Source organism: Bubalus kerabau, chromosome 10, assembly GCF_029407905.1.
Source record: "Bubalus kerabau isolate K-KA32 ecotype Philippines breed swamp buffalo chromosome 10, PCC_UOA_SB_1v2, whole genome shotgun sequence".
In the NCBI taxonomy this organism is placed as follows: Eukaryota; Metazoa; Chordata; class Mammalia; order Artiodactyla; family Bovidae; genus Bubalus; species Bubalus kerabau.
In genome coordinates, this window is record NC_073633.1 from 31,461,395 (window position 1) to 31,485,745 (window position 24,351).

At 46.4% G+C, this 24,351-nt stretch overlaps 2 protein-coding genes across 7 annotated transcripts in view; both read left to right on the forward strand.

Moving 5' to 3' along the window:
- Positions 1-1,029: 1,029 nt before the first annotated feature.
- KLHL33 (kelch like family member 33) lies at positions 1,030-10,846 on the forward strand. Of its 2 annotated transcripts, none has more exons than XM_055537202.1 (5): positions 1,030-1,088; positions 1,365-2,141; positions 6,998-7,922; positions 8,034-8,201; positions 8,296-10,846. In XM_055537202.1, exons 2-5 carry the CDS (start codon positions 1,385-1,387, stop codon positions 8,846-8,848), a joined length of 2,403 nt encoding a protein of 800 aa, XP_055393177.1. In that variant the 5' UTR covers positions 1,030-1,088; positions 1,365-1,384; the 3' UTR covers positions 8,849-10,846. The 2 variants fall into 2 exon arrangements, with proteins under 2 accessions (XP_055393177.1, XP_055393178.1); XM_055537203.1 differs by having other exon boundaries at positions 1,045-1,124.
- Positions 10,847-16,301: 5,455 nt separating this feature from the next.
- TEP1 (telomerase associated protein 1) overlaps positions 16,302-24,351 on the forward strand; it is a 40,062-nt gene continuing 32,012 nt past the window's right edge. For all 5 annotated transcript variants that reach the window (XR_008699015.1, XM_055537209.1, XM_055537204.1 and 2 more), the window contains exons 1-2: positions 16,302-16,516; positions 22,898-23,488. Coding sequence is in view for 4 of the 5 variants with exons in the window: in XM_055537209.1 (XP_055393184.1) it covers positions 22,922-23,488 (567 nt within the window). In the remaining variant the exon portion in view is untranslated. The remainder of the gene's footprint in view (positions 16,517-22,897; positions 23,489-24,351) is intronic.

Here is a 24,351-nt window from a genome sequence, read left to right on the forward strand (position 1 = left end):
CTCCTGAGTAGAGGTGGAAAAAATAATGTCCCTTGAATGAGATGCCAAGACTCCTCCCCAGCCAGCATGTCAGCAACAAGACCTGGAGGTGCTATGGAGGGAGGTCAGTCCCAAGGAGTTTAATGGAGGATGGACGATCGCCCAGAAGAGCGGATTTCATCCAACCTTTGTGGATTTGCTGCGAACTATGGGTCTCACCATGGCAGAGCTGAGCAGAGCTTCCTGAAACATGTGGCTGTGGTGGAGCTGTCCCAGGACCATGGGCTTGGCAGAGAACTCAGGGTCCAGTGTCCTTGTCCTTGTTGGCAGAGGAAGGAAGAGGTTGATCTGGGGCTTGTTTCTGCTGGGTGGCACTTCCTCCTCTTCCTGGTAGGGGCTCAAGGTGTTGGCCACCTTGTCTTTTGAAGGGGAGGCCATAAGAGGATCCACATGGAGGTTAGTCACTATCACCCATTTTGCAAGCCAGAACAACCAGAGGTTGCCTCTCTGTTGACCCATCTGGTGGATAGCTGCCCCAGGGTTGGGTTTGGCTTTCTCACCACCAACTCCACCTCAGGACAAGGAAACCCCTCTCTAAGAGTAGGTCACGGTTGGTAGCCCTACCCATACCCCTTCACCTCCCTCACCCCTCTGCCCTTCTTGGACCAGATGGGTTATATCTGAGATTCACCCCAGTACTGTTCACTCCAGGGTCTCAGCTTTAGCATGCACAGAAAAATCAACAAAGGCCAGGACTGACCCCTAAACTCACCCTTCACTCTCTCCCAACTTTCCCTTGTATCAGTCCAGACGTTCTTCACCCACCTCTCCAGCCCAGCCCAGTGGACACTGGGCTGGCTCACTCCACCACATCCCCTCATCCTCCTTGGCTTCCGATTTTGCTTTGCTCAGCACCAGGATGTGACCTCCAAGTGGAAGAGGGGAGGAGGTAATCTCAGGTCGGGCCCAGGGGATTGGGTGTTGGAGTTTGGGCACCCGGAGACCAGCCCCTCGCCTGCCAGCAATGGCTATAATTAGCCAGGCGCCACCACTGACAGGGACAGGGTTGCATTCCCTCTGCCACTCTGTCAGAAGTAGAGCAGGCCCAAGTGAGAGGATAAGTGGGACGCTGGTGTCTTAGGAGGGTGACTACTGGGATGGGGGCGAGATGGGCGGGGTACAGTTTCAGGCACTGGATCTTTACTCATTGTTCTGGCCTTTGCCGCCCCCAGTGCACTTCATACTTGCCTGGTGTAGCCTAGATGCTAGAGCCCTGGGATAGGGGGAGACGGTTGAAGTAGGAAATGGGGCTGGAGGCAGGGCTTCCTCTGGCCTCTGTGGGTCCAGCTCTTACCCTCTTTTCTCTTTCCTTTTTCTATCTGTAGGGATCCAGCGAACTTGGGCCATGAGCCTCTCGGACTCCACACATCATCCCTCGGGGGCAGAGGAAGTCTCTCTTCTGGTCCAGAAGGACGACCTTGACCTCCCTTTGTCCACCCAGAGAACCCCCTCCTGGCCTCCGTCCCCGGATGAAGATCCTGGTTTGCCCCCTTTTCCTCTTGAAGAGCCTGCCCCCAGGCCCATGACCCCAGGGAGCCTTCCTTCTCCAGCCTTGTCCCTGGAGGAAGAGGAGGAGGAGGAAGATGAGGAGGATGGAGAAGACTCTGAGGAGCCCGAGGGGCTGTGCAGCGAGGAGCATCCCAGCCAGTTTTTCGCGGAGGCACAGCGGCTGCGAGAGCAGAGGTTGCTGCTGGACGAAGAGGTGTCAGTCGCGGGGAGAGCGTATGGCGTGCATCGGGTGATCTTGGCCTCAGTTAGCAGCCTCTTCAGAGGCAGGCTGCTGGGCGGCAGAGGTCCGCAACCCCCCCTCAGCCTGGACGTAACCCCGGCGGCCTGGGAGGCCGTGCTGACCTTTGCCTACGAGGGGGTGCTGGGATCCGCCGCACGGGAGGATGTGCTGGTCGCCGCGGAAGCCCTGGGAGCCCCCCGGGTAAAGGCTGCGGCCCAGTGGGGACGCCAGGGGACTGCAAGTGGACGGGAAGATGAAAAGCAGCCCAGCCAGGCAGAGGAACTGAGAGAAAACCTGCGCAGCATTGAGCTTCTGTACCTAGAAGGCATCGGGTGCGACCTGGAGCTGGAGGCAGGCGGCTGCCGGCTGCGGGGTGAGGGCCTGGGGGGGCATTGCATTGAGGCAGGTGCATATGCCACCTGGAATGGTGTGTGCAAGCAGTAGCTGATTCGATCCCTAGCATAGTGCTTTTGATCCCTGTTGAAATTAGAATTTCCCAGGGCGTGGCCTTGGCGGCTCTCCTGACCCACTGAGAATGGGGCATGCGCAGTTGAGTTGTTTTCCTAGGCGCACCAACAGATTTATGCTGTGGCTTTTCCTGTGTCCAGAAACAAGAAACTTCCATTCATCTGGCAGGCGCTAAGGTATAGTCCATGCCAGTAGAACAAGCAGAAGGTAATTGACTCAAACAGAGATTAACCAAAGCCCCTTCTTGGCATCTTCTATTTAAGACATAGGAAAAGCTAGAGGAACACGGTGGAAAAATTTATAGTGTGTCCTTTTGCCTAAGTGAGCTTGACACCATGGCAGACAAGGACCCTACAGCTCATGAGCAAGGCCTGGTACTGTTCTCCCAGAATCTAAGGCTACCAGGTTGTGGCATTTTGAAGTTAACTCTGCTCATCACTAGGAAAGCTAAAGTGAAAGTCGCTCAGTCGTGTTTGTGGAATTCTCCAGGTGAGAATACTGGAGTGGGTAGCCTTTCCTTTCTCCACGGGATCTTCCCAACCTAAGGATCGAACCCAGGTCTCCCACATTGCAGGCAGATTCTTTACAAGGGAAGACCCCAGGAAAGCTAAAGAGGATTGAATAAGTTGAGAATTATTCAGATTCTGTTAACATTTAGTGAGGTACTAGGTACCAGAAATTTTTTTTTTACTCATGCCATCTCTTTTAATCTCAGGTATTTCTAGCTGCAGATAAAGAATATTAAACTCAGAGATGGGAACTGGTGAAAATCAGGATATAAGCCCACATCCATTAGCCCAGTCTGCTCTCACTAGTCCATACATTGCTTCTTATGCAGCCAAACCAAAGGCACATAGCACCTGGCAAATGGAGCCAGAATGTAGACATATAAAAGTTTAAAATTAAAAGGGATTAGTTTAGCTATTATCTAGTTCAGTGCTTACACCTTACTGATAAGGAAATCAGACTTTAAGACATGTCCAAAGTCACATAGCTACTACTCATTAGAAAATGACTGGGACCCAAAGTGCTTCTAGGATTCCCCAAAGGAAAAGCATCCTATCTTAGTCAACTTGAGTTGCTATAACAAAAATACCATAGACTGGGTGTTTTAACAATGGAAGTTTATTTCTCTTGATTCTGGAGACTGGATCAGGGTGCCAGAATGGTCAGGTTCTGGTTAGGGCCTCCTTTCCAGTTTGTAGATGGCCATGTTCTCACTATATCTTCACATGGCAGAGAGAGACACAGAGAGATTGATGATCTCATGTCTCCTCTTATAAGAGCACTAATCCCATTCATGAATTCCACCCTCATACTTAATTACCTCCCAAAGGCTCCACCTTCAGATACCATTATGTTGGGGACTAAGGCTTCAACTGGAGGGGGCAATGGCACCCCACTCCAGTGCTCTTGCCTGGAGGATCCCATGGACGGGGGGGCCTGGTAGGCTGCAGTCCATGGGGTCGCTGGGAGTCGGACGCGACTGGGCAACTTCACTTTCACTTTTCACTTTCATGCATTGGAGAAGGAAATGGCAACCCACTCCAGTGTTCTTGCCTGGAGAATCCCAGGGATGGGAGAGCCTGGTGGGCTGCCGTCTATGGGGTCGCACAGAGTCGGACATGACTGAAGCAACTTAGCAGCAGTAGCAGCAAGGCTTCAACATATAAATTTGGGAGGGGCCCAAATGTTTAGTCCATAACAGATTTTGAAGTATTTGTTATAATTTCTGATAGCACTAGATGGAAGGGGAATTTAAAATTTCATAGTTATAAAGTTTTCACTAGGATTTGCAATGTAAACATACTTATATTGATGCTTTCACTTTCTTAAGAAACATTCCAACTTAATGGTGGGAATATGTCACTTAAAATTCTGGAGAATAATGATGAGGAAGAAGGGGCACAAAATACAAGTGGTTGTGACTCCTTTGACAGTTGGCTTTGAGCTATAGGCTGATTGATGGTAAGGAAGAGGAGATGGTCTACTTGCTTTGAGGAATGCAGATTTTCTCGGGGCAATATATATGTGAAAGCTGTCACTAATGTTTACCGCTTGGGAAGCACTGAGCTACTACCTACTGCTTAAAAAGACAATGGAAAGCCATGCTGACATCACTTGCCCTTTGAGAGAGGTGAACATGCTGCAGCTGGTCAACATAGCCTGAGGTTCATAAACCTCACTGGGAGCTTGGGTCTGTGTGATCTGCCTCAGAGGACTTCTAGCAGCATTTTCCCGCTTTTCTGTAATGAAGTATTTCAAACACATAGCAAAGAAAAGAGAATATTAAGATGAACACTAAAACACTCATCACCCAGACTTAACAATTAACATTTTACTATGTTTGTTTCTGGAAAAGGAAATGGCAACCTACTCCAGTATTCTTGTATGGAGAATCCCATGGACAGAGGAGCCTGGCAGGCTATAGTCCATGGAGTTGCAAGAGTCGGACACAACTTAGCAACTAAACCACCATATTTGTTTTATCTATTTATTTTTTGGTGAAGTTTAAAGTATTTCACTCATAAATACTTGGGTATGTGTCTCTCTAAAAGAGGAAAGTTTCTCATATAACCACACTATCTAACAAAATTAATGTGTTAGTCACTTGGTTATGTCCAACTCTATGCATATGCAACCACATGGACTGTTGCCCACCAGGCTCCACTGTCCATGGAATTCTCCAGACAAGAATATTGGAGTGGGTTCCCATTCCCTTCTCCAGGAGATCTTTCCTGACCCAGGGATTGAACCCGGGTCTCCTGCATTGCAGGCAGACTCTTTACTTTCTGAGCCACTAGGGAAGCCCTTTTCTCAATATCACCTCGTCCACACTGAAATTTTCTCACTTGTCCAAAATAGTGTCTATTAGAGCTGTTCTGCTCAATCCAGGAGCCAATCAAGGTTTACACTGAACTCAGATGTCTCTGAAGCTTCCTTTACTTTTGTCCAGTCCTCCCTCCCTTTCTTTTCCTCCCCTTTTTTATGACTTGATGTATTGAAGAAACAAGATTAGTTTTCCCATAGAAAGCTCCAATTTCTAGATTTGTATGCATTTTCCTTCTGTGTGTTTTTTAAAAAAAATTTGTTCTTTTAGCCTCTCAATTTCCTATAAATTTGAATTTAATCTAAAGGTTAGATTAGATTAAAGTTAAATATTTTGGTCAGAATACTTTATACTTGATGCCAACTGCCTGAAATTGAGTTACATTAGGAAGCATATGTTGTTGTTGTTCGCTAAGTTGTGTCTGACTCTTTGCCACCCCATGGACAGTAGCCCTGAAGGCTCCCCTGTCCTTCATTAACTCCTGGAGTTCAGATTCATGTCCGTTGAGTTGGTGATGCTATCTAACCACCTCATCTTCTGCTGTCCCCTTCTCCTTTTGCCTTCAAGCATATGAGTTCTAGTTATTTAACAACATTTAAAAAAATATTTATTTGGCTGCGTTAGGTCTTTGCTGCTACACGAGGGCTTTCTAGCTGTGGTGTGCAGGCTCGAAAGAACATGGGCTTAGTTGCCCTGCAGTACATGGGATCTTAGTTCCCTGACCAGGGATCAAACCCATGTCCCCTGCACTAGAAGATGGATTCTTAACCACTGGACCACTAAGAAAGTCCCATAACAACATTTTAAATTATTTATTTTTAATTTTTAATAGGACATTTTCAGTGTCACGAGGGCCATGCGCATAAGCAGGGAACTGATACACAAGTACGCTCAGTGCAGCCTGGCAGCAGTCACAGTGCATGACACTCTGCCCAGACAGCTACTACATGGAGATAAAAAATAAATCACTGCCTTTCACTAGGACTCAGTTTCCTTATCTTAAAATGAGCTATTGAACTAGATGGTTTTGAAAGTCTCCAGTTTACAGTGTTGTGATTCCATAACTCTATCAAGGAGGTGGGTATGCAAAGAAAAACTATAACATGTGGGAAGTATTAAGCACTAAATCTTGGGTAAGAGAAGATGACAGTTAGATGAGGTTGAGTCATAGCCATTCCTGAGTGTGGTACCATTTTCCAAGCAAAATCTGACTAACAGAATGGCTGATGTCAGTGGCTCTTCTAATTGTAGAGGAAAGAACTTTATTCTGTGCACAGTATGGAAAGACCTATATAAGTTGCACATTAATCTTTGCAGTTTATTTTTTACCCCCTTTTAGCAAATGTTCTTTATAGCCTCTTCTCCACGTAATCAGTCAAGACCCTTTTTCTAATTGGCCTGCATCAAAAAAACTAGAGCAATGTTTTTCAAGGGGCTTCCCAGGTGGCTCAGTGGTAAAGAATCTGCCTGCTAATGCAGGAGACGAGGAAACACAGGATTGAACCCTGGGTGGGGAAGGTCCCCTGGAGGAGGAAATGGCAACCCGCTCCAGATTTCTTGCATGAAAAATCTCATAGACAGAGCAGCCTGGCAGACTACAGTCCATGGGATCGCAAAGAGTTGGACACGACGGAGCACATGTACACAATGTTTTTCAAAGTGTCTTCAGGTCACTAACATGAGAATCATGCAGGGTGCTTGAAAATGTTAAAACACAAATTCGTAGGATCTCCCTCTGGGGCTACTGGGTCAAAATCTCTGGGGGTGGGCCTGTGAAAATTTAATTTTAACAAGCACCTAGTGGTGTTCTGCGCATATCACAGTTTAGCCTGTGGTCTTGGGTGGTTGGCCCAAAGTGGGGGTTGTGAAATCGAGAGCATGCCTAGTGGTTTGCAACACTCTGGATTCCCCTCTGCTTCTCCCTCTTGCAGTGCACCGAGCAGCCCTCGCCTGTGGCAGTGAGTTCTTTGGGGCCATGCTCCTGAGTGGGATGAGGGAATCCCAGGGCACAGAGGTGTCTCTGCACACCATCTCTGCCCAGGACCTGCGACTCCTCGTCTCTTTTGCCTACTCTGGGGTTGTGCGGGCAAAGTGGCCAGGACTACTGAGAGCTGCCCAGGCTGCTCTGCAGTACCAGAGCTCCTCCTGCCTGGCTCTGTGCCAGAAAGCCCTGGCACGAGGCCTCAGCCCTGGCCGTTGCCTGGCCCTGATCCCCATGGCAGAAGCCCCAGGGTTGGAGAGGCTCTGGAGCAAAGCCCGTCACTACCTCCTCACCCACCTGCCTGCTGTGGCTTTGTGCTCCACTTTCCCTACTTTACCGGCAGCCTGCCTGGCTGAGCTCCTGGACAGTGATGAGCTACACTTGCAGGAGGAGTTCGAGGCCTTTGTGGCTGCACGGCGTTGGCTAGCTGCCAACCCTGACACCCAGGAGTCAGAGGCCAAGGCCCTGCTTCGATGCGTCCGCTTTGGCCGTATGTCCACCAGGGAGCTGCGGAGGGTAAGGGCGGCCGGGCTGCCTCCACCCTTGAGCCCCGACTTGCTGCATCAGCTGATGGTGGAGGCTGAGGTTCCAGGACAAGAGAGACGGAGGGAGCCTGACCAGGCACTGGTGGTGATTGGCGGGGACGGGCTCAGATCAGACATGGCCATCAGGCAGCCATCCCGAGGAGTATGGTGGGCCCGGGCCTTTCGCTGCGGCATAGGACTGGTTCGAACTGTGGAGTGGGGGCGGCTGCCTGCCCTGCCTGCCCCCGGTCGCTTCCGGCACGGGGCTGCGAGCCTAGCAGGAAGTGTGCTCTACGTGTGTGGGGGACAGGATTTCTACAGCCACTCTAACACCCTGGCTTCGACTCTCAGGTATGGATGGGCTCCAGAGAGTGGCAGGTCCCAAGGTGGGTAGCTGAGGGAGTTTGTGGGCCAGCAGACTCCCAGGGTCACTCTTCCCATCTCTTGTCCCACTGTCTCCAGGTGGGACCCCAGTCAAGAGGACTGGGAAGAGATGGCACCTTTGTGCCAGCCTCGGAGCCTTTTTCCCCTGGTGGCGCTGGATGGACTGCTTTATGCCCTGGGTGGACGAGACAGTGGTATTGCCCTCAGGTCTGTGGAGACTTATAATCCTGAGCTCAATGTCTGGAGGTGAGCAGGGAAGGGGGTGTTTAAGGCATCAGGGGTCTTGGCAGAGGAGAGCTGAAGATGACTGATGCCTAACCACGTGCTCTGTTCTCCACAGGCCAGCACCTCCTCTTCCCGCACCACGCTTTGCCCACGCAGCTGCTGTTTTGGAGGGCCAGCTGTATGTGAGCGGTGGCTGCAGTGAGACTGGCCAGTACCAGGCCTCGTTGCTGCACTATGATCCCAAACTTGAGAAGCCGGCGACACTTCTGAGCCCTATGGGGGTGCCTCGGGCTGGCCACGTCATGGCTGCTCTGGGTGGGCAGCTGTATGTAGCAGGTGGGCTAGGTCAGACTGGGGATCTGCTGAGCTTCGAGGCCTATGATCCAAGTACTGGTAGCTGGACTCAGCTGACCCCCCTGCCCTCCCCCCATGTCGGAGCTGCAGGTGCCGTGCTGCAGGGGGAGTTGCTGGTGCTGGGGGGCTACAGCCACCGTACTTATGCCCCCTCCCACCTTATCCATGCCTATTGTCCTGGCCTGGGCCGATGGCTGTGCCTGGGAACTCTGCCAAGGCCTCGGGCTGAGATGCCTGCTTGCATCCTGACCCTGCCCGCTGTGCAGCACGTGGCTTTGGTTCCCACACGGCATCAAAGTAAGCCTGCTGGGTGAGAGGGCAGCAGTGGTGGATGGAGGGAGGAAGGGATAAGAGAGGATAGAGACGATGAGTGCAGGGAGAAAGAGAAGGCTTTGTTCATCATGGCATTTCATTCTAGCGCAGCGCTTTACAACTCATAAATTGCTTTTGTATATATGATCTGCGTTGAGGAAAAGGTGGTTCTGGAATTCCTAGGGAGAGTATGGAGGAAGGAGAGGCAGTTGAATATCTAGGTAAGGAGAAGAGACCTAGGGGCAACTCTACAAGGTTTAGGGACCCTGGCTCGATTCTTGGTGGGGAAAGTGCATCTAACTAGGAAGACAGTCATGAAGCATCGGTAGCAAAGGTGTAGGGGCCGTGAGAGAACAGTCAGGAAAATTATGATTCCGACCAACGGATGAAGGAGAAAAATGAGGAAAGGTCATCTGTGAAAAGAGCTGAGGAGTACGTTGGGAGGACTGTAACTGCTGCTTCTTTTTACTCTCCAATTCCTGGGACACCCAAACCCTCTTGATGATGTTCTTTCTCAGGTAGCTGGTAGACCCAGTCTAGCGTTTCCTCAGCCACACACCGCAGGCTGCCCCTAAGAGCCTCTTGGATTTCAATATGAGGATGAATTTCCTTCCTGGACCCGGCATAGCACAGGGGCCAATGCCAGGGCGACCAGGCAGGGAGGCTGCAGGTGGGGAAGAGGAGGAGAAAGAGGGAGGCATCCATGTGGAAAGGGATGAAGGATTTGAGGGCATGGGGTGGGAGAGGTCAGGAGCTGACTGGCTTCTTTCCTCCCCTTTGGGATGAATCGAGGGATCAGGAGGGAAAACGGTACAGTTGTGGTGTGTGGTCCTAAGTTGTGAGAGGAAGCGGCAGAGAGGAGAGAGGCAGAGAAGACCCAGAAAAGTGGTTTCTTTCTCTGCTCCTTTCTTCCAGAGTTTTTTGAATCCATTTCCCTTTCTCCTGGCCAGGGAAGGCTGAGTCAGATGTTTCCTCTCTCTCTTCCTCCACCCTGCTTTTCTGTCCCCTTTCCCCTTCTCTTCTATCTTTTCTTCTGTCTCCCTCACAGTTAGAAATTATCTACTGTGTGCCAGGTACACTGTGAGGCACTAAGGACCCCAAGGTCAGGGATTTTGACCAGAACACAGACTTGTAAGCAAATACAAGTTTTACAGTGGACTTAGAAGTATGGACACTTGCCTCATAGCTCTCACAAGAGCCTCACACCCTACAAGCCTCACAGTTGAAGGTATGAAAACCCAGAGGACAGAGAGGGAACTCTGTCCAGGGAAGCCTTCTTTGAGGGAAGGCATCATTTGATGGGTATAGACTGAACTGGATCTTGAAGGTTCCCTAGAAACTCACCAGTCTGAGGAGGGAGGCATTCCTGTCAGAAGAAAGAGGCAAATGGGATGTATGGTGCCCTGTGTCTCCACAGCAAAGGGGAAGTCAGTATTCCAGGGGTTCTTCAAGGAATTCTGCTGCTATTCCAGCCTATTCTTTTCCCTGAAAGCTTCTTGAAGACAGGGGCTTTCAGTTAACAATTGTGTGTTCCCTTCCTCCACAACTCCCCTACATCTTTCCTGTCTGGTGTTTCCACTTCTGACCCCTGAGCAGCTTAGGGCAAAGGCGGGCCAGTTCTTTGTACAGGTCAATTTTCTCTTACCACTGCTTATTAAGATTCTCACTCTGCTAAGGTCAAGATGAGGGAGCCTTCCTTGCTTCTTTCTTCATCCTGACATGTTTTTGTTTGTTTTGAGATTTCATTATTTTGCTAAGGTTTTTTTCTGTATCTCTGTTTAGGAACATAGTTGAAAATGAGGAGGGGTAAGTAGGATATATAAAAGAACAGAGAAGAAAGATTGAAGAGGACAGGGAAGAAGGAAATTGGAAGCACTGAGAAACTACAAGGGTTGAGTCTTTAGGGTGAACTTCTGTGATCAAGTTCTTAGTGATTTGTATGCAAAGACAGACTTAAATAAAGGTTTCACCATGACTGACTCATTCTTGTCTGCATTTTTCCATTTTAAAAAAACATTCCTATCCCTTGTAATTTGGTTTTTGTCTCCACTGCACTACCGAAATCATTCTCTCTCATGTCACTGTGACCGATTTCTCACTAAATTAAACAACCTAAGGCCATCCTCATTCTCTTTCATCTTTCTGCAGGAACTGGCTGGCTTGAAAACTGGCTTTTGAAACTGGCTTTTGCAAACTAAAAATTTCTCTTTCCCTATCTCCAGAGGTGGTGCACTCTTCTATTCTTATTTATTCAATCCAAAGAGGCTGCAGAAAGTCAAATCATGGTGTCCAAGAGGGTATAGTGCCATCCGAGGTGGAGCTGATAGTCCAAAAGTATGTAGATGGGGGGAGATGGTTGCAGAAGGCTCTATCATTAGGCTTTTTAAATTTTTAATTAATTAATTTTATTTTTGGCTGCATTGGGTCTTCATTGCCTTGCGAAGGCTTTCTCTAGTTGCGGTGTGCAGGCTTCTCATTGCAGTAACTTCTCTTACTGCGGAGCACAGGCTCTAGGTGCATGGGCCTCAGCAGTTGCAGCACTTAGACTCAGTAGTTGTGATGCAGGGATTAGTTGCTCCGTGACATGTGGAATCTTCCCACACCAGGGATTGAACCCGTGCCCTCTGCCTTGGCAGGCAGATTCTTACCTACTGCACCACCAGGGAAGTCTGCTAGCCTTAGTTTTGAAACTGTGGTTGGAATGAGAAGAGAGGAAGAGGTTTCTGATTTGAAGTGGGACCCTGGCCAATGGTTCACTCTTCAGTGAGAGGGCCCTGAATTAAGCCAGGTAACAAGTTGGGGTCTTGGGCAAGTGCACTGAGATTCAGGGCAATATTTCACCCCCAGAAAGGAAGTGGAATAAGAATCAGGAATTAGGACAGAAATCATTCCTATAGAGTGGGCAATCATGGCAATCTAGGAATTAGGCGACAGTTTGGTGAATTCCTAGAGGTGCAGGATTCTTATTTTGGTAAATCAGATAATGAGCCAAAGTGTTGTATATTCTCCCCTACTAGCTGCCTCCACAGTCTTCCTTCAACCTCCTTTCTGGATGAGGGTGGAATTTGCACACTTGCTCTCGTCTTTTCCAGGTTGACTCAGAAACTGGATAGGACTCGGAAGTGTGCAGTTTCAGTACCGATAAGTCTGTTAGACTATAAGAGTCTCCTATGCCTAATTCATGGACAGAGGAGCCTGATGGGCTACAGTCCATGGGGTTACAAAGAGTTGGACTGAGCGACTAACACACACACACACACACACACACACCTAATTCTGGGTTGTCCATGTTCCTCTCTTATCTTGCTTCATGGTGCTCTTCAGAAAGCTCACTTCCCCTCTATCCTAGGCCTTAATGACTCACTCGGGTTCTGGTTAAATTTTTCTGTTTTTTAGCAGCCCTCACCTCCACTTGGATTTACCACTATCATCGGTTCAGACTCATCATGCTTTGTTGGTGCTATCATTTTTCCTAGACACAAAGCTTTATCATCACCTTGAGTTTGTTCTCCTCTTATTTTCACTTGACTCATCATGGACTTCTGTACTACTGAAACAGAAACTTTACTGATTCCTTCTCCCAGTATTTTCCCTGTCAAATATACTGTCCTGGACATCTGGAAATCTGATAGCAGAGAAGTTTAAAAAACAAAGGAAAAATATATACAAAAGAGTAAAAATCACATAAAAATCCTACTTCAGGGAACTCCCTGGCAGTTCAGGGGTTAGGACATGGCCCTTTCACTGCTGCAGGTCAGGGTTCAATCCCTGGTTGGGGAACTAAAATCCCAAAAGCCTTCCAATGCATCCAAAAAAAATATCCTACTGCAAAACTAAGTGCCATGATTTATCTAGACTGACAGTCCAGGATATAAAAGCAACAATGTCCAACTCCAAAGAGTGAAAAACTACATAGAAAGATTGTTCAGTAGAACATGGAATGAAGAGATTTTGGAGACAGTGTAATTCAAACCTTCCTTTACACAGTGTAAGAAGCCAAGGCAAGTGGCACAGTCTGGATAATGAAGAGGAACATTTTCAATGAGCGCAATATCCAAGTGACATACCTATAACACTGGGACCCGGAGACTGGCTGGGACAAGCATCACAGGTTAGGTTTATATGCAGGACAGTCATAATTACTCTTTTAGGGCCACAGACTACATTCCAAATCTGAGCTAACTCTTGGGATCAAAGGATCATAGCTGGAAAAGTGTGAATTTATCACAACTCCTGCTAATACAACTACAAAAAAAATACATACATTACATACATACATATACATATGCATATATACAAGCATGAATACATGAGTTCATTAGTGGTGAGATTATTGTCTTTTATAGTCTTTATTTCCTCTGAGAGATAGATGTTTATAGATGATTCAAAATACAATCATTTGTATTTCTAATCAGAACAGTGAAAAAAAGTACAGCTTGAGAGTGAACTGAATTAGAAGTAGTAACTTGTGCTCAAGCTCCAAATCAATTGCTGTTTTGGTAATCATGAGTAGATCCCTTAATCACTTTGAATGCCAGTATCTTAATCCATAAAATGGGGATAACACCTATATATGAACATCATAGGGTTATTATAGTCACGAGCCACAAAACTTGGGATAGTCCTAAGGACCTCTACGCACATCTTGAAAAGAATTTAGCTGATAGTTTGTAAATTAAGTTTCCAAGCTACATCCTCTTAGATTAGTGAGCTAGATGATGCCAAAAAAAGGGGCCAGCGTGTTGCAGCACCCCTGAGACCATGAGTGCCGTACAGAGGGTTACAGGTTTATGCCAGCTAATGCAGACTAACATTGCTCCTGAGATAGGGATATAGATTCATCTGGACTCCAGCTGAGGGTAAGGCACTTAGGGGGCTAGAGGTCTTCTAGTTATATATCAGTTTGACTCATCAGCAGACAGGTAATCTGAGCCCCAATGAATTACATACTTTTCAAACAACTTACTGATGAAGGTCAACTCTCATAAAAGAGAAAGAACTAGCTTAAGTGTTTGCTATGTGCCAGGCAGTGTGTTAAGTGCTTTACATGCATGATCTCATTTAAATGCCAATAAAACCCATAAAAAGTTGATGCTATTATTACCCTCATTTTACAGATAGGGAAACTGAAACTCAGAGGCATGAATTTATGCACCCAAGGTCATAGAGTTTATAAATGCTGAGCATTATTTAAACACATGTAGAAGGACTTTTGAGCCTGCTTTCTTTATCATATCACATCTCCGGTGTAGACTCACCTCCATGGATGAAACTTATTGATGAAACTCTTACTTGGACTCTAAAAGTGGAAATAGTTAAAGGTTATCAATATCTTCTAGCAATCTATAATGGAAAAGAATCTGGTGAAATTCCCTGGCAGTCCAGTGGTTAGGACTCAGCGCTTTTGCTGCTGTGGCCTAGGTTCAATCCCTGGTTGATACTAAGTGCTCTCAAATAGGTGCTTGTTCATAAACCACTTGTTCAGTGCAATTCTTTGAAGCAGGTAGTGGTTAGACTGAATGGAAGCTTCCCTGATGGCTAGCCATAAGGAATCCGCCCACAATGCAGAACAGGCAGCTTCCATCCCTGGGTGGGGAAAATCCCCTGGAGAAGGAAATGCAACCCACCCCAGTATTCTTGCCTGGGAAGTCCCATGCACAGAGGAGCCTGGCAGGCTATAATCAATGGGATCCAAAAGAATCAGACACAACTGAGCGACTGAGCATACACACACACAATTAGGCTTTAACGTTATTTTAAATATAAACATAAGGCATTTTACGCATAGTTTAATATACACTAAAATTTCTAGGAATGCCACTACCATGAATATTGTGGGATGACTATACCTTGTTTCATCCAAAAATTTGCTAAAAATATTTTGGAAAATCATGCTACATCAGCAATTCTGTTTGTGATAACTGAATCACCATTAAACACCCCTGTATCATGCTGCATCTGTAACTGTTAAATTCAAGGTGATTCTATAGAGAGATGTGTACATCTAAGTATCTCATTGTGTCTTCTTGTCGTGTCCAACTACTTACGTATATAAGCACATAGTATTTTATAATAAATTACCTTCTCTCTACTGTTCTTTTATATTTCTTTAGACATTTTATAAACTTTTGGACTGTGTATCTAGCTAAAGTACACTATTTATAATTTGTAGCTCAGGATCAACCAGGGAATATAAAAATATTTCTTATAAAAAGAGTGCTGGGACTAATGGGATAGGTAGTAAGAGAGGCAACTAGGCAAGTTAGGTGGGATCTGGGTGCCCTCGATTCTGAGATGAAGCTCAGTTGTCACCTGAGAATTCAAGTGCCCTCCCAGGCTTGTATGCATGCTCAGCTGTGTCAGACTCTTCCAAGACCATAAACTGTAGCTCACCAGGCTCTTCTGTCCACGGAATTTCCTAGGAAAGAATACTTTAGTGGGTTGCTACTTTCTCCTCCAAGGGATATTCCCCACCTGGGGATTGAACCCCTCTCTCCTGCTTGGCAGGCGGACTCTTTACTACCAAGCAACCTGGGATGCCCACTCCCCACCCTTAGGAAAAGTGAAAGTTAGTCACTCAGTTGTGTCCGACTCTTTGTGACCCCATGGATTGTAGCCCACCAGGCTCCTCTGTCCACGGAATTCTCCAGGCAAGAATTCTGGAGTGGGTTGCCATTTCCTTCTCCAGCAGATCTTCCTGACCCAGGGATCAAACCCAGGTCACCCGCATTGCAGGCAGACTCTTTACCAACTGAGCCACTAGGGAAGCCTACCCTTAGGAAAGGGATATTTTATTGGAGACAGATAATCATAATCTGTTTTATAGGAGGTAAGCATGTTTGTCCTGCTGGAATCTGTTTGGCCCTGCTCTTTAAGAAACAGCACTAGCATTACCATCGTAAAGGTCACTTGTCTCTTCCCTGAGTCTGGTCCCACCTTTTGGGAAACAGTTCTGCATCAGTTATTCAGAATGGCTCCAAAAATTTTTTTGTAATCCAGGGACCTCTCCCAGATGGACATAGGCATGCTCTTAGTTCACTCAGGTTTGATCATTTGATATTTACATCCAGTTATAGGCCATTGCTTTAGACCTTCCCTTTCCTTTTCTATTTTTACCAAGTAACTTGCGCCTGAATTAACAGTCCCACTATATTTGATACCAGAACAAAATGTGTCCAGATCAGCAGCGAACATTGGAAGACATAACAAAAGAGGAAATTTCGCAAAAGAAGAGAATTTGGTAGCAGAGAATTTGGTAGAATTTGGTAGAATTTGTCCCTGAGGGACACGAAAAGAGAGGGCGAGGAAGGGGAAAAGAAAGTGCGGCTTGATAGTGGCACTAACCGCAGGCCCCAGAAAAAGCTGCAAAGTGCTCGCTCTGTCCTCGTCGTCAGCCGCTCGTCTCTCCGCCCCGCGCGCCGCGCCTAGTCCTGCACAGTCTCCGCCCCTCTCCCCGCCCGGCTCCGCCTCGGGTTACCACTCTTCCTACCAGTGGAGCCCAGATCCTGATCCTATTCCTGCTGCCCGGAACCGAGCGTCCCGCTTGGCAGCTAGCTGCTCCAGGCCCGGGTATCTCCCGGAAGGATCGAGCGCCGGCAGCACCGGCCCCGGCCTGGATCTCGGCGTGGGCTCGGCCGCCAGGGCGAGCGGGAAGGGCCTAGCGCGGCCAGGTAGTGACCTCCCCGGACGCGGCAGGGCGGGCGCCGCCTGGGGTGCCTCGGCCGGGCTACTCGGACAGCTCTGGGAGCGGAGGTGGAGTGTGAAAGAGGGAGCGAGAAGGCGGAAGGAACGGGAGGGCCCGGGGATGGGAGGGACACTGGAGGAGGGAGGAAGAGGCCAAATGAGAATGGGTCCTCTTCCTTGTTCTGTATGCTCCTTGGAAGGGAATCTGGGCTGTGCTTAAGCAGGGTAGAGTGTCACACTGCTGCTGCTAAGTCACTTCAGTCGTGTCCGACTCTGTGCGACCCCATAGACAGCAGCCCACCAGGCTCCCCTGTCCCTGGGATTCTCCAGGCAAGAACACTGGAGTGGGTTGCCATTTCCTTCTCCAATGCATGCAAGTGAAAAGTGAAAATGAAGTCGCTCAGTCGCGTCCGACTCTTAGCGACCCCATGCACTGCAGCCTACTAGGCTCCTCCGTCCATGGGCTTTTCCAGGCAAGAGTACTGGAGTGCAGTGTCACACAGTCAACTTAAAAGTGTGGTGGCTATTAACGTGGCTTCCCAGGTGGCGCTAGTGGTAAAGAACCTGCTTGCCAACGCTGGGGACGTAAGAAATGCCAGTTCGATCCCTGGGTTCGGAAGATCCCTTGGAGGAGAGCATGGCAACCCACTCCAGTATTCTTGCTTGGAGAATCCCATGGACAGAGAAGCCTGGTGAGCTACAGTCCATGGGGGCGCAAAGAATCTGAAAGTACTGAAACAACTTAACACGCAGCGTCTGAAGTGTGATTCTCTTTATTGTTGTTTATGCCAAAGCCTTTGACTGTGTGGATCACAATAAACTGTGGAAAATTCTGAAAGAGACGGGTATACCAGACCACCTGACCTGCCTCTTGAGAAATCTGTATGCAGGTCAGGAAGCAACAGTTGGAACTGGACTTGGAACAACAGACTGGTTCCAAATAGGAAAAGGAGTACGTCAAGGCTGCATATTGTCACCCTGCTTATTTAACTTATATACAGAGTACATCATGAGAAACGCTGGGCTGGAAGAAGCACAAGCTGGAATCAAGGTTGCCAGGAGAAATATCAATAACCTCAGATATGCAGATGACACCATGCTTATGGCAGAAAGTGAAGAGGAACTAAAAAGTCTCTTGATGAAAGTGAAAGAGGAGAGTGAAAAAGTTGGCTTAAAGCTCAACATGCAGAAAACTAAGATCATGGCATCTTCTCCCATCACTTCATGGCAAATAGATGGGGAAACAGTGGAAACAGTGGCTGACTTTATGTTTTTGGGCTCCAAAATCACTGTGGATGGTGATTGCCGCCATGAAATTAAAAGATGCTTACTCCTTGGAAGGAAAGTTATGACCAACCTAGATAGCATATTAAAAAGCAGAGACATTACTTTGTCAACAAAGGTCCATCTAGTCAAAGCTATGGTTTTTCCAGTAATCGTGTGTAGATGTGAGAGTTGAACTATAAAGAAAGCTGAGTGCTGAAGAATTGATGCTTTTGAACTGTGGTGTTGGAGAAGACTCTTGAGAGTCCCTTGGACTGCAAAGAGATCCAACCAGTCCATCCTAAAGGAGATCAGTCCTGAGTGTTCATTGGAAGGACTGATGTTGAAGCTGAAACTTCAGTACTCTAGCCACCTGATGCTAAGAACTGACTCATTTGGAAAGACCCTGATGCTGGAAAAGATTGGAGGCAGCAGGAGAAGGGGACGACAGAGGATGAGATGGTTGGATGGGATTACCAACTCAATGGACATGAGTTTGGATAAACTCTGGGAGTTGGTGATGGACAGGGAGGCCTGGCATGCTGCGATCCATGGGGTTGCAAAGAGTCAGACACGACTGAGCGACTGAACTGAACTGAATCTCTCTTTGCGACCCCATGCTCTTATAGCCTGCCAGGCTCCTCTGTCCATGGGATTTCCTAGGCAAGAATACTGGATTGGGTTGCCATTTCCTTCTCGAGGGGATCTTTCCAACCCTGGGATCAAACCTTTGTCTCCAGCATCGTCAGGTGAATTCCTTACCGCTGAGCCACCCAGGAAGCCCCCAGATTACAATCCATTGGCTTGATGAATTCTGCTTCACAATGATAGAAAGCGCTGACATCAAACTATCAAAGAAGGATCCTCTTTGTGTAAAGCAAAAGAAAGGAGAGGGTGGTGGATATGGGGGAAGGAGAAGTATAGACCTATACATGTACTTGTTTCCGAAGCTCTTCATATAAAACTTAGCAGTGGTTGTTCCTGGAGAATGGAACTCGAGATAGGGATTTTTACTTTTCATTTGTAGGTCGGTTGAATTTCCTTCACAAGCACCAGGGAGAGAAAAACATGTAACTGTAGTTTTTTCTATTTTTATGATAGGACTTCTTTTTAAAGTCTTGAGTCAATTCTGAGATTCCTCACTCCTTTTGCTGGGGGCTTATATAGCATAAAGACATGAGGGAAATGTACTAAGCATACGGGCCGTCATTCTTTTTTGTTGTTGTTAAATTTTTTTTTTTTTAATTGAAGTATAGTTGATTTACAGTGTTGTGCCAATCTCTGCTTTAAAGCAAAGTGACTTGGTTGTATAGATATATACATTATTTTAAAATATTCTTTTCAATTATGGTTTTTTCAGGATATTGAATACAGTTCCCCTTTCTACATATTAGGACCTTGTTTGTCCATTTTAAATGTAATAGTTTGCATCTGCCAACCCCAATAGCTTGCATGTACCAATCCCAGTCCATCCCTCTGCCTCCCTTCCTTCCCTTTGGCAACCACAAATCTGTTCTTTATGACTATGAGTCAGTTCCTGTTTTGTAGATAGGTTCATTTGTGCCATATCTTAGATTCCATGTATTAGTGATATAATATGGTGTTTGTCTTTCTCTTTTTGACTTACTTCACTTAGTATGATGATCTTTAGTTACATCCCTGTTACTGCAAGTCAGGCCATCATTCTTTTTTGTAAATTAATTAGTTTTTGGCTGTGCTGGGTCTTCATTACTTTGTGAGGGCTTTTCTGTATTTGTGGTGAGTGGGGGCTTCTCATTGCGTAGTTTCTCTTGTTGCGGAGCACAGGCTTTAGGGCTTGCGGCTTTCGGTAGTTGAGGCGTGTGGTCTCAGTCATTGCGGCTCCTGGACTCTGGAGCCCAGGCTCAACTGTTGTGGCACACAGGCTTAGCTGCTCCATGGCATGTGGGATCTTCCCTGACCGGGGATTGAACCTGTGTTTCCTGCGTCGGCAGGCAGATTCTTTACCACTGAGCCACCAGGGACATCCAGGCCATCATTCTTCATTCCATTTGCCCACACTGATGTCCAGTGAGGTAGCCATTGTCCTTTCTAGTTCTGGATTGTCAGTCCATTCAAGTCTTCTTGGAAGTATTCTACATTTCAGTACATAAACTCTTACATATTAAGACTTATGTACGTATTACATAAACTCTTACGTATTAACAACATACTTTTTCCTAAAATACTTAAATGTAAATAGGAGATAAGCATTTGTCCAAATAAGAGAGTATATACATTCCTAATAATATTAATTCAAGCATTCTGTCAGATGGAAGTTCTTAATTTGAAGTTAATGGAGATTCTAGGAGATACATGGGCGGACTTCCTGAAAACTGAATGTAAACTAGTATATACTCATGTGAAAAAGCTCCATAGCTTTCACCAGATTTTCAAAAACTTCTGAATCCCATGGACTAGGCACTGTTCCGACAATGGTGAACAAGGCTGAAGGGTCTTTATCCTCAGGAATTTACAGTCTGGGGGGATGAAAGACAAATGAATAGACAATTACAATACAAAGATGTCTTCTCTGCTTGAGGAAGTACAGTGTGGGAACATCGAAGGACCACCTGTACAAGGCTGGGGGCTGGGTTTCACCCGAGGCTCCGACTGTTAAACTGAGGCCTTGAGAGAGAAGGAAGTAGAATTTGGCCTAGTAAAGAAGAGGCTGGGGAAGAGGGGTGGTCTCAGTAGAAGGATGAGTGTTTCAGGCCTCTGCCTGTACAAAGATCGAGAGTCAAGAGATACCTTGGCAATTCATAAGCTGAAAAGAGTTTGTATGGTTCAAGTGTAAAGTTAGATGGGAGTAGCAGGAAAAAATGAGACTGGGAGATTAGAAGCCAGGTTGTGTGTGTGATGCTGGGCATACAGAGGTGAACAAGACGAAGGAACCCTGACCTTCAGGGAGTTTTATCTTATTAAGGAGAAATGGTGAACAAGTAGGCAGATAACCTAACAAGATAAATTTTTATCTTGATGAAATAAAGTGATGCAGTAAATGGTGGCTGGGGTAGGTATTGCTGCTGCTGCTACTAAGTCATTTCAGTTGTGTCCGACTCTGTGCGACCCCATAGACGGCAGCCCACCAGGCTCCCCTGTCCCTGGGATTCTCCAGGCAACAACACTGGAGTGGGTTGCCATTGCCTTCTCCGGGGTATGTATTGGGAGCTCCTTTAGGTAGAGCTACATACTGTGTGCCATGTGGACTGGAGCATTTCAGCAAAGATGGTGGCAGGCAAAACAGAGAGAATTAGATTTGGGAGATAATGAAGGAGTAGAATCAATAGGATTTGGTAGTTCATTGGATAATAATAATAAAAAATAACAACTTGCATTTAAGCTCCAGGCACTACTCTAAGTGCTTCATATATTTTTTTCTTACTTATTCCTGTACAACTATATGAGGTAGGCATTTATTTCAGTTTTGTCGATGAGGAAACTGTGGCACAGAGTTTAAGGAACCAGTCCAAGGCCTCATCAGGATTCAAAGTCAAGCTTATTTGATTCAAACCCCTGTAAGCAGAGGGGGCAATGAGGGGAAGTGGATTTGGGGAAGACGTAGAAAAATGATGACTTTGGGATCTATGGAGTATTGGGTACCTTTGGGTCATCCAAGTGGTGATGTCCAACAAGGGAATGGATAAATGAGTATGAAGCTCAGATGAGACCTGGGTCACGGAGTAAATATGTGAGTTGCCAACGTAGCAGTGTTATTTGGAGCAACAGAGTAGGTGAGACCATCTTGAGAAAGTAGTATATAGAAGGGTTAGAAAAGAATTCTAAAGAATATCAATATTCAAGGAATGGCAGAAGAAGAACCCCCAAGAGGTGCGGTCAGGGTTTTAAGAGGAAAACCAGGATGGCACCATGGAAGCCAAAGGGAGAGTTTCAGTGAGAGAATGATCACAGTGTCATAGTCTACTTGAGAGATAAAGTAAATAAGGGGCCAAGATATGTCTATTTTTGTAGTAACCAGAATTTCATTAGTTACCTAAGAGGGTAGCCTTGGAGAACTAGTGGGGATAGAATCCTATTTAGTTGGTTAAAGAGTAAGAGGCAAGATGTTGACATGGTATTTTTTTTTTTCTGCTTAAAATTGCTTTATTTTTTCTTTATATATTTTATTGAAGTATAGTTGACTTACAGTGTTTCAGGTGCTCAGCAAGGTGATTAGTTATACATATATACATATATTATTTTCAGATTATTTTCCATTATAGGTTATTACAAGATATTAACTATAGTTCCCTGTACTATACAGTAAACCTTTGCTGGTTTGTATCTATTTTTTTTTAAATTAGAATCCTAGCATTCTATTCATACTGAGTCAAACAAGTAGAATCAAAATGTCATAATTTTTTTAGCTAGGCAAAAATTCATGTTCTCTAAAATATATATTATACATACTATATATATATGTATACAAAGGCTTTTCTACTATGCTTGATAAAAACATTTTATGCTTGAGCAAGAACATTAAAAAAAATGAAGTGACAGAAATTGGAAAACATAAACTAAATGAAATGGGAGCACTGAATATGAAATAGAAAAAGTGAAACTAGATAAAAGTAAAAGATCATCATATAGTCTGGTTTTTAAACATGGCTGCTCATTAAAAACACATCTGGAGTTTTGGAGAAAAAAAGCAATAGAGGTGGTGAGTATTGATACCTGATCAAGAGGTTTGTTTTTCTTTCACCAAGAATCCAGTCCAGATGACCAGTATGGCTCCTGTGCTAAGTGGGGATCATACTGATAGCTCTAGAGTTTTCCTTACCCCTTCATGTGAAGACATGTTCCTTTCCTCTCAAGCCCTTGCTTTTTCTTTTTCTTTTTAAGACTTCCTTACTCTTATTAAACTTCTGCCTTATCTTTTCCCTACTCCTCCTCCTTAGAATACTCCCTGTATACTCTGGATTGAATACATCCTTGGAATGAACCCAGTCCTAGAAAAACAAATATTGGTTGTTCTCTACCTTCAGGTCACTGGCATTACCAGGAAGACTATGGGAAAGATTTAGTCCCAGTACACATGCATTCCCACTACAGCCAGCTGCTCATCACCTGTCTTTCTCTCCTTCTAGCTATATACAGGCTGGGCCCCAGTCATGGAGAAATTCCATGGGTACGTGTCTACCCACATGGACATCCTTTCCTTGAAGAACCAGTGCTTGGCCACACTTCCTGACCCGAAGATGTTGGAGAAACCACTTGGGCATGTGTCTACTCACTCAGACATCCTCTCCTTGGAGAACCGGTGCCTGGCCACCCTTCCTGACCTGAAGACCTTGGAGAAACCACCCGGGCATGTCTCTGCCCACTCAGACATCCTCTCCTTGGAGAACCGGTGCCTGGCCACCCTTCCTGACCTGAAGACCTTGGAGAAACCACCCGGGCATGTGTCTGCCCACTCAGACATCCTCTCCTTGGAGAACCGGTGCCTGGCCACATTCACCATTTTAAAGAGCACTGTGTCTATCAGCCCATTGCTCCAGAATCTCCAGATATCTCACTTGGCTCAAGCTGATCTGTGCAGCCTGAACAGCAGCAACCACCTGCTCTCTGAGCCTCCAGCCTCGAGGGTGCAGTACCTCTCTGAGGGACGAGGCCTTCTGACCTGCCCCAGGGTCTCGAAAACCATCTCTGCCCCAGAGAGAGTTCAGGAAGCAGTTCTGGTAATGGTTGCAGGCAGCTGTCTTCACTGCAGCCATATGTGTTAGATGCTCTAGTCACTAGCTTTCAGTGCCACACTGTGCCTCTGTTCTGCGTCTGTGTACCCTCTCTCCTCACAGTCTCTTCCTGAGGTGCCCTTTACCCAAAGGCTCTCTTCATCAGCATCAATACTCTTATTGCATATATAGTTCAGAGATTCTGAACAGTAGAGCAAAAGTAGATTTTATTTTTAGAAAGCCTCTGCATGGGAGGAGAGCTGGCATTATACTGCAGTAGCAGAGTCAGTCAGGTGCTTTTGAGATCTTACAAGGCAGAGACACAACTGTAATACCCAGGATCACTTCACTGTGTGCATGTGCAAACACACGTCCACTTACACATCTATATAAACACCTTTGGTATACAGGTCAGGATCGATAGGCAGATACACATTCCTTCTGTGGAGACTTGAGATTTGGACTGAGGGAAAGGTGAATCTGAGCCTTTCCCCTTCTCTGCCTATTATTACAAGCCACCCAGACTTGGGCAAGACTCTTAACCCTTTGAAGCTTTAATTTCCTCACCTTTAAGATGAAGTCAGTGAAAGTCCACCTCATAGGGTCATTGTGAGGATTACAGCTACTGCCACCTTACATTTATTCAGCGCTTTGCAATTTGCAAACAGTCATATACACATCCCATTTAATCTTCTAACAGCCCCATCAGGTAGGTGGCAGAGGATGAGGAAGCTGAGGCTCAGAGAGTAAGATCACGGTTGCTGGGGGATTCATCTGGGACTTGGTCTTTTTTTCTTCTAACTCCATAATACCTTAATAGCAATTAGAAGATGTGTTGTGAGGGGCCCCAGGCTTCTCGGCTATGACAT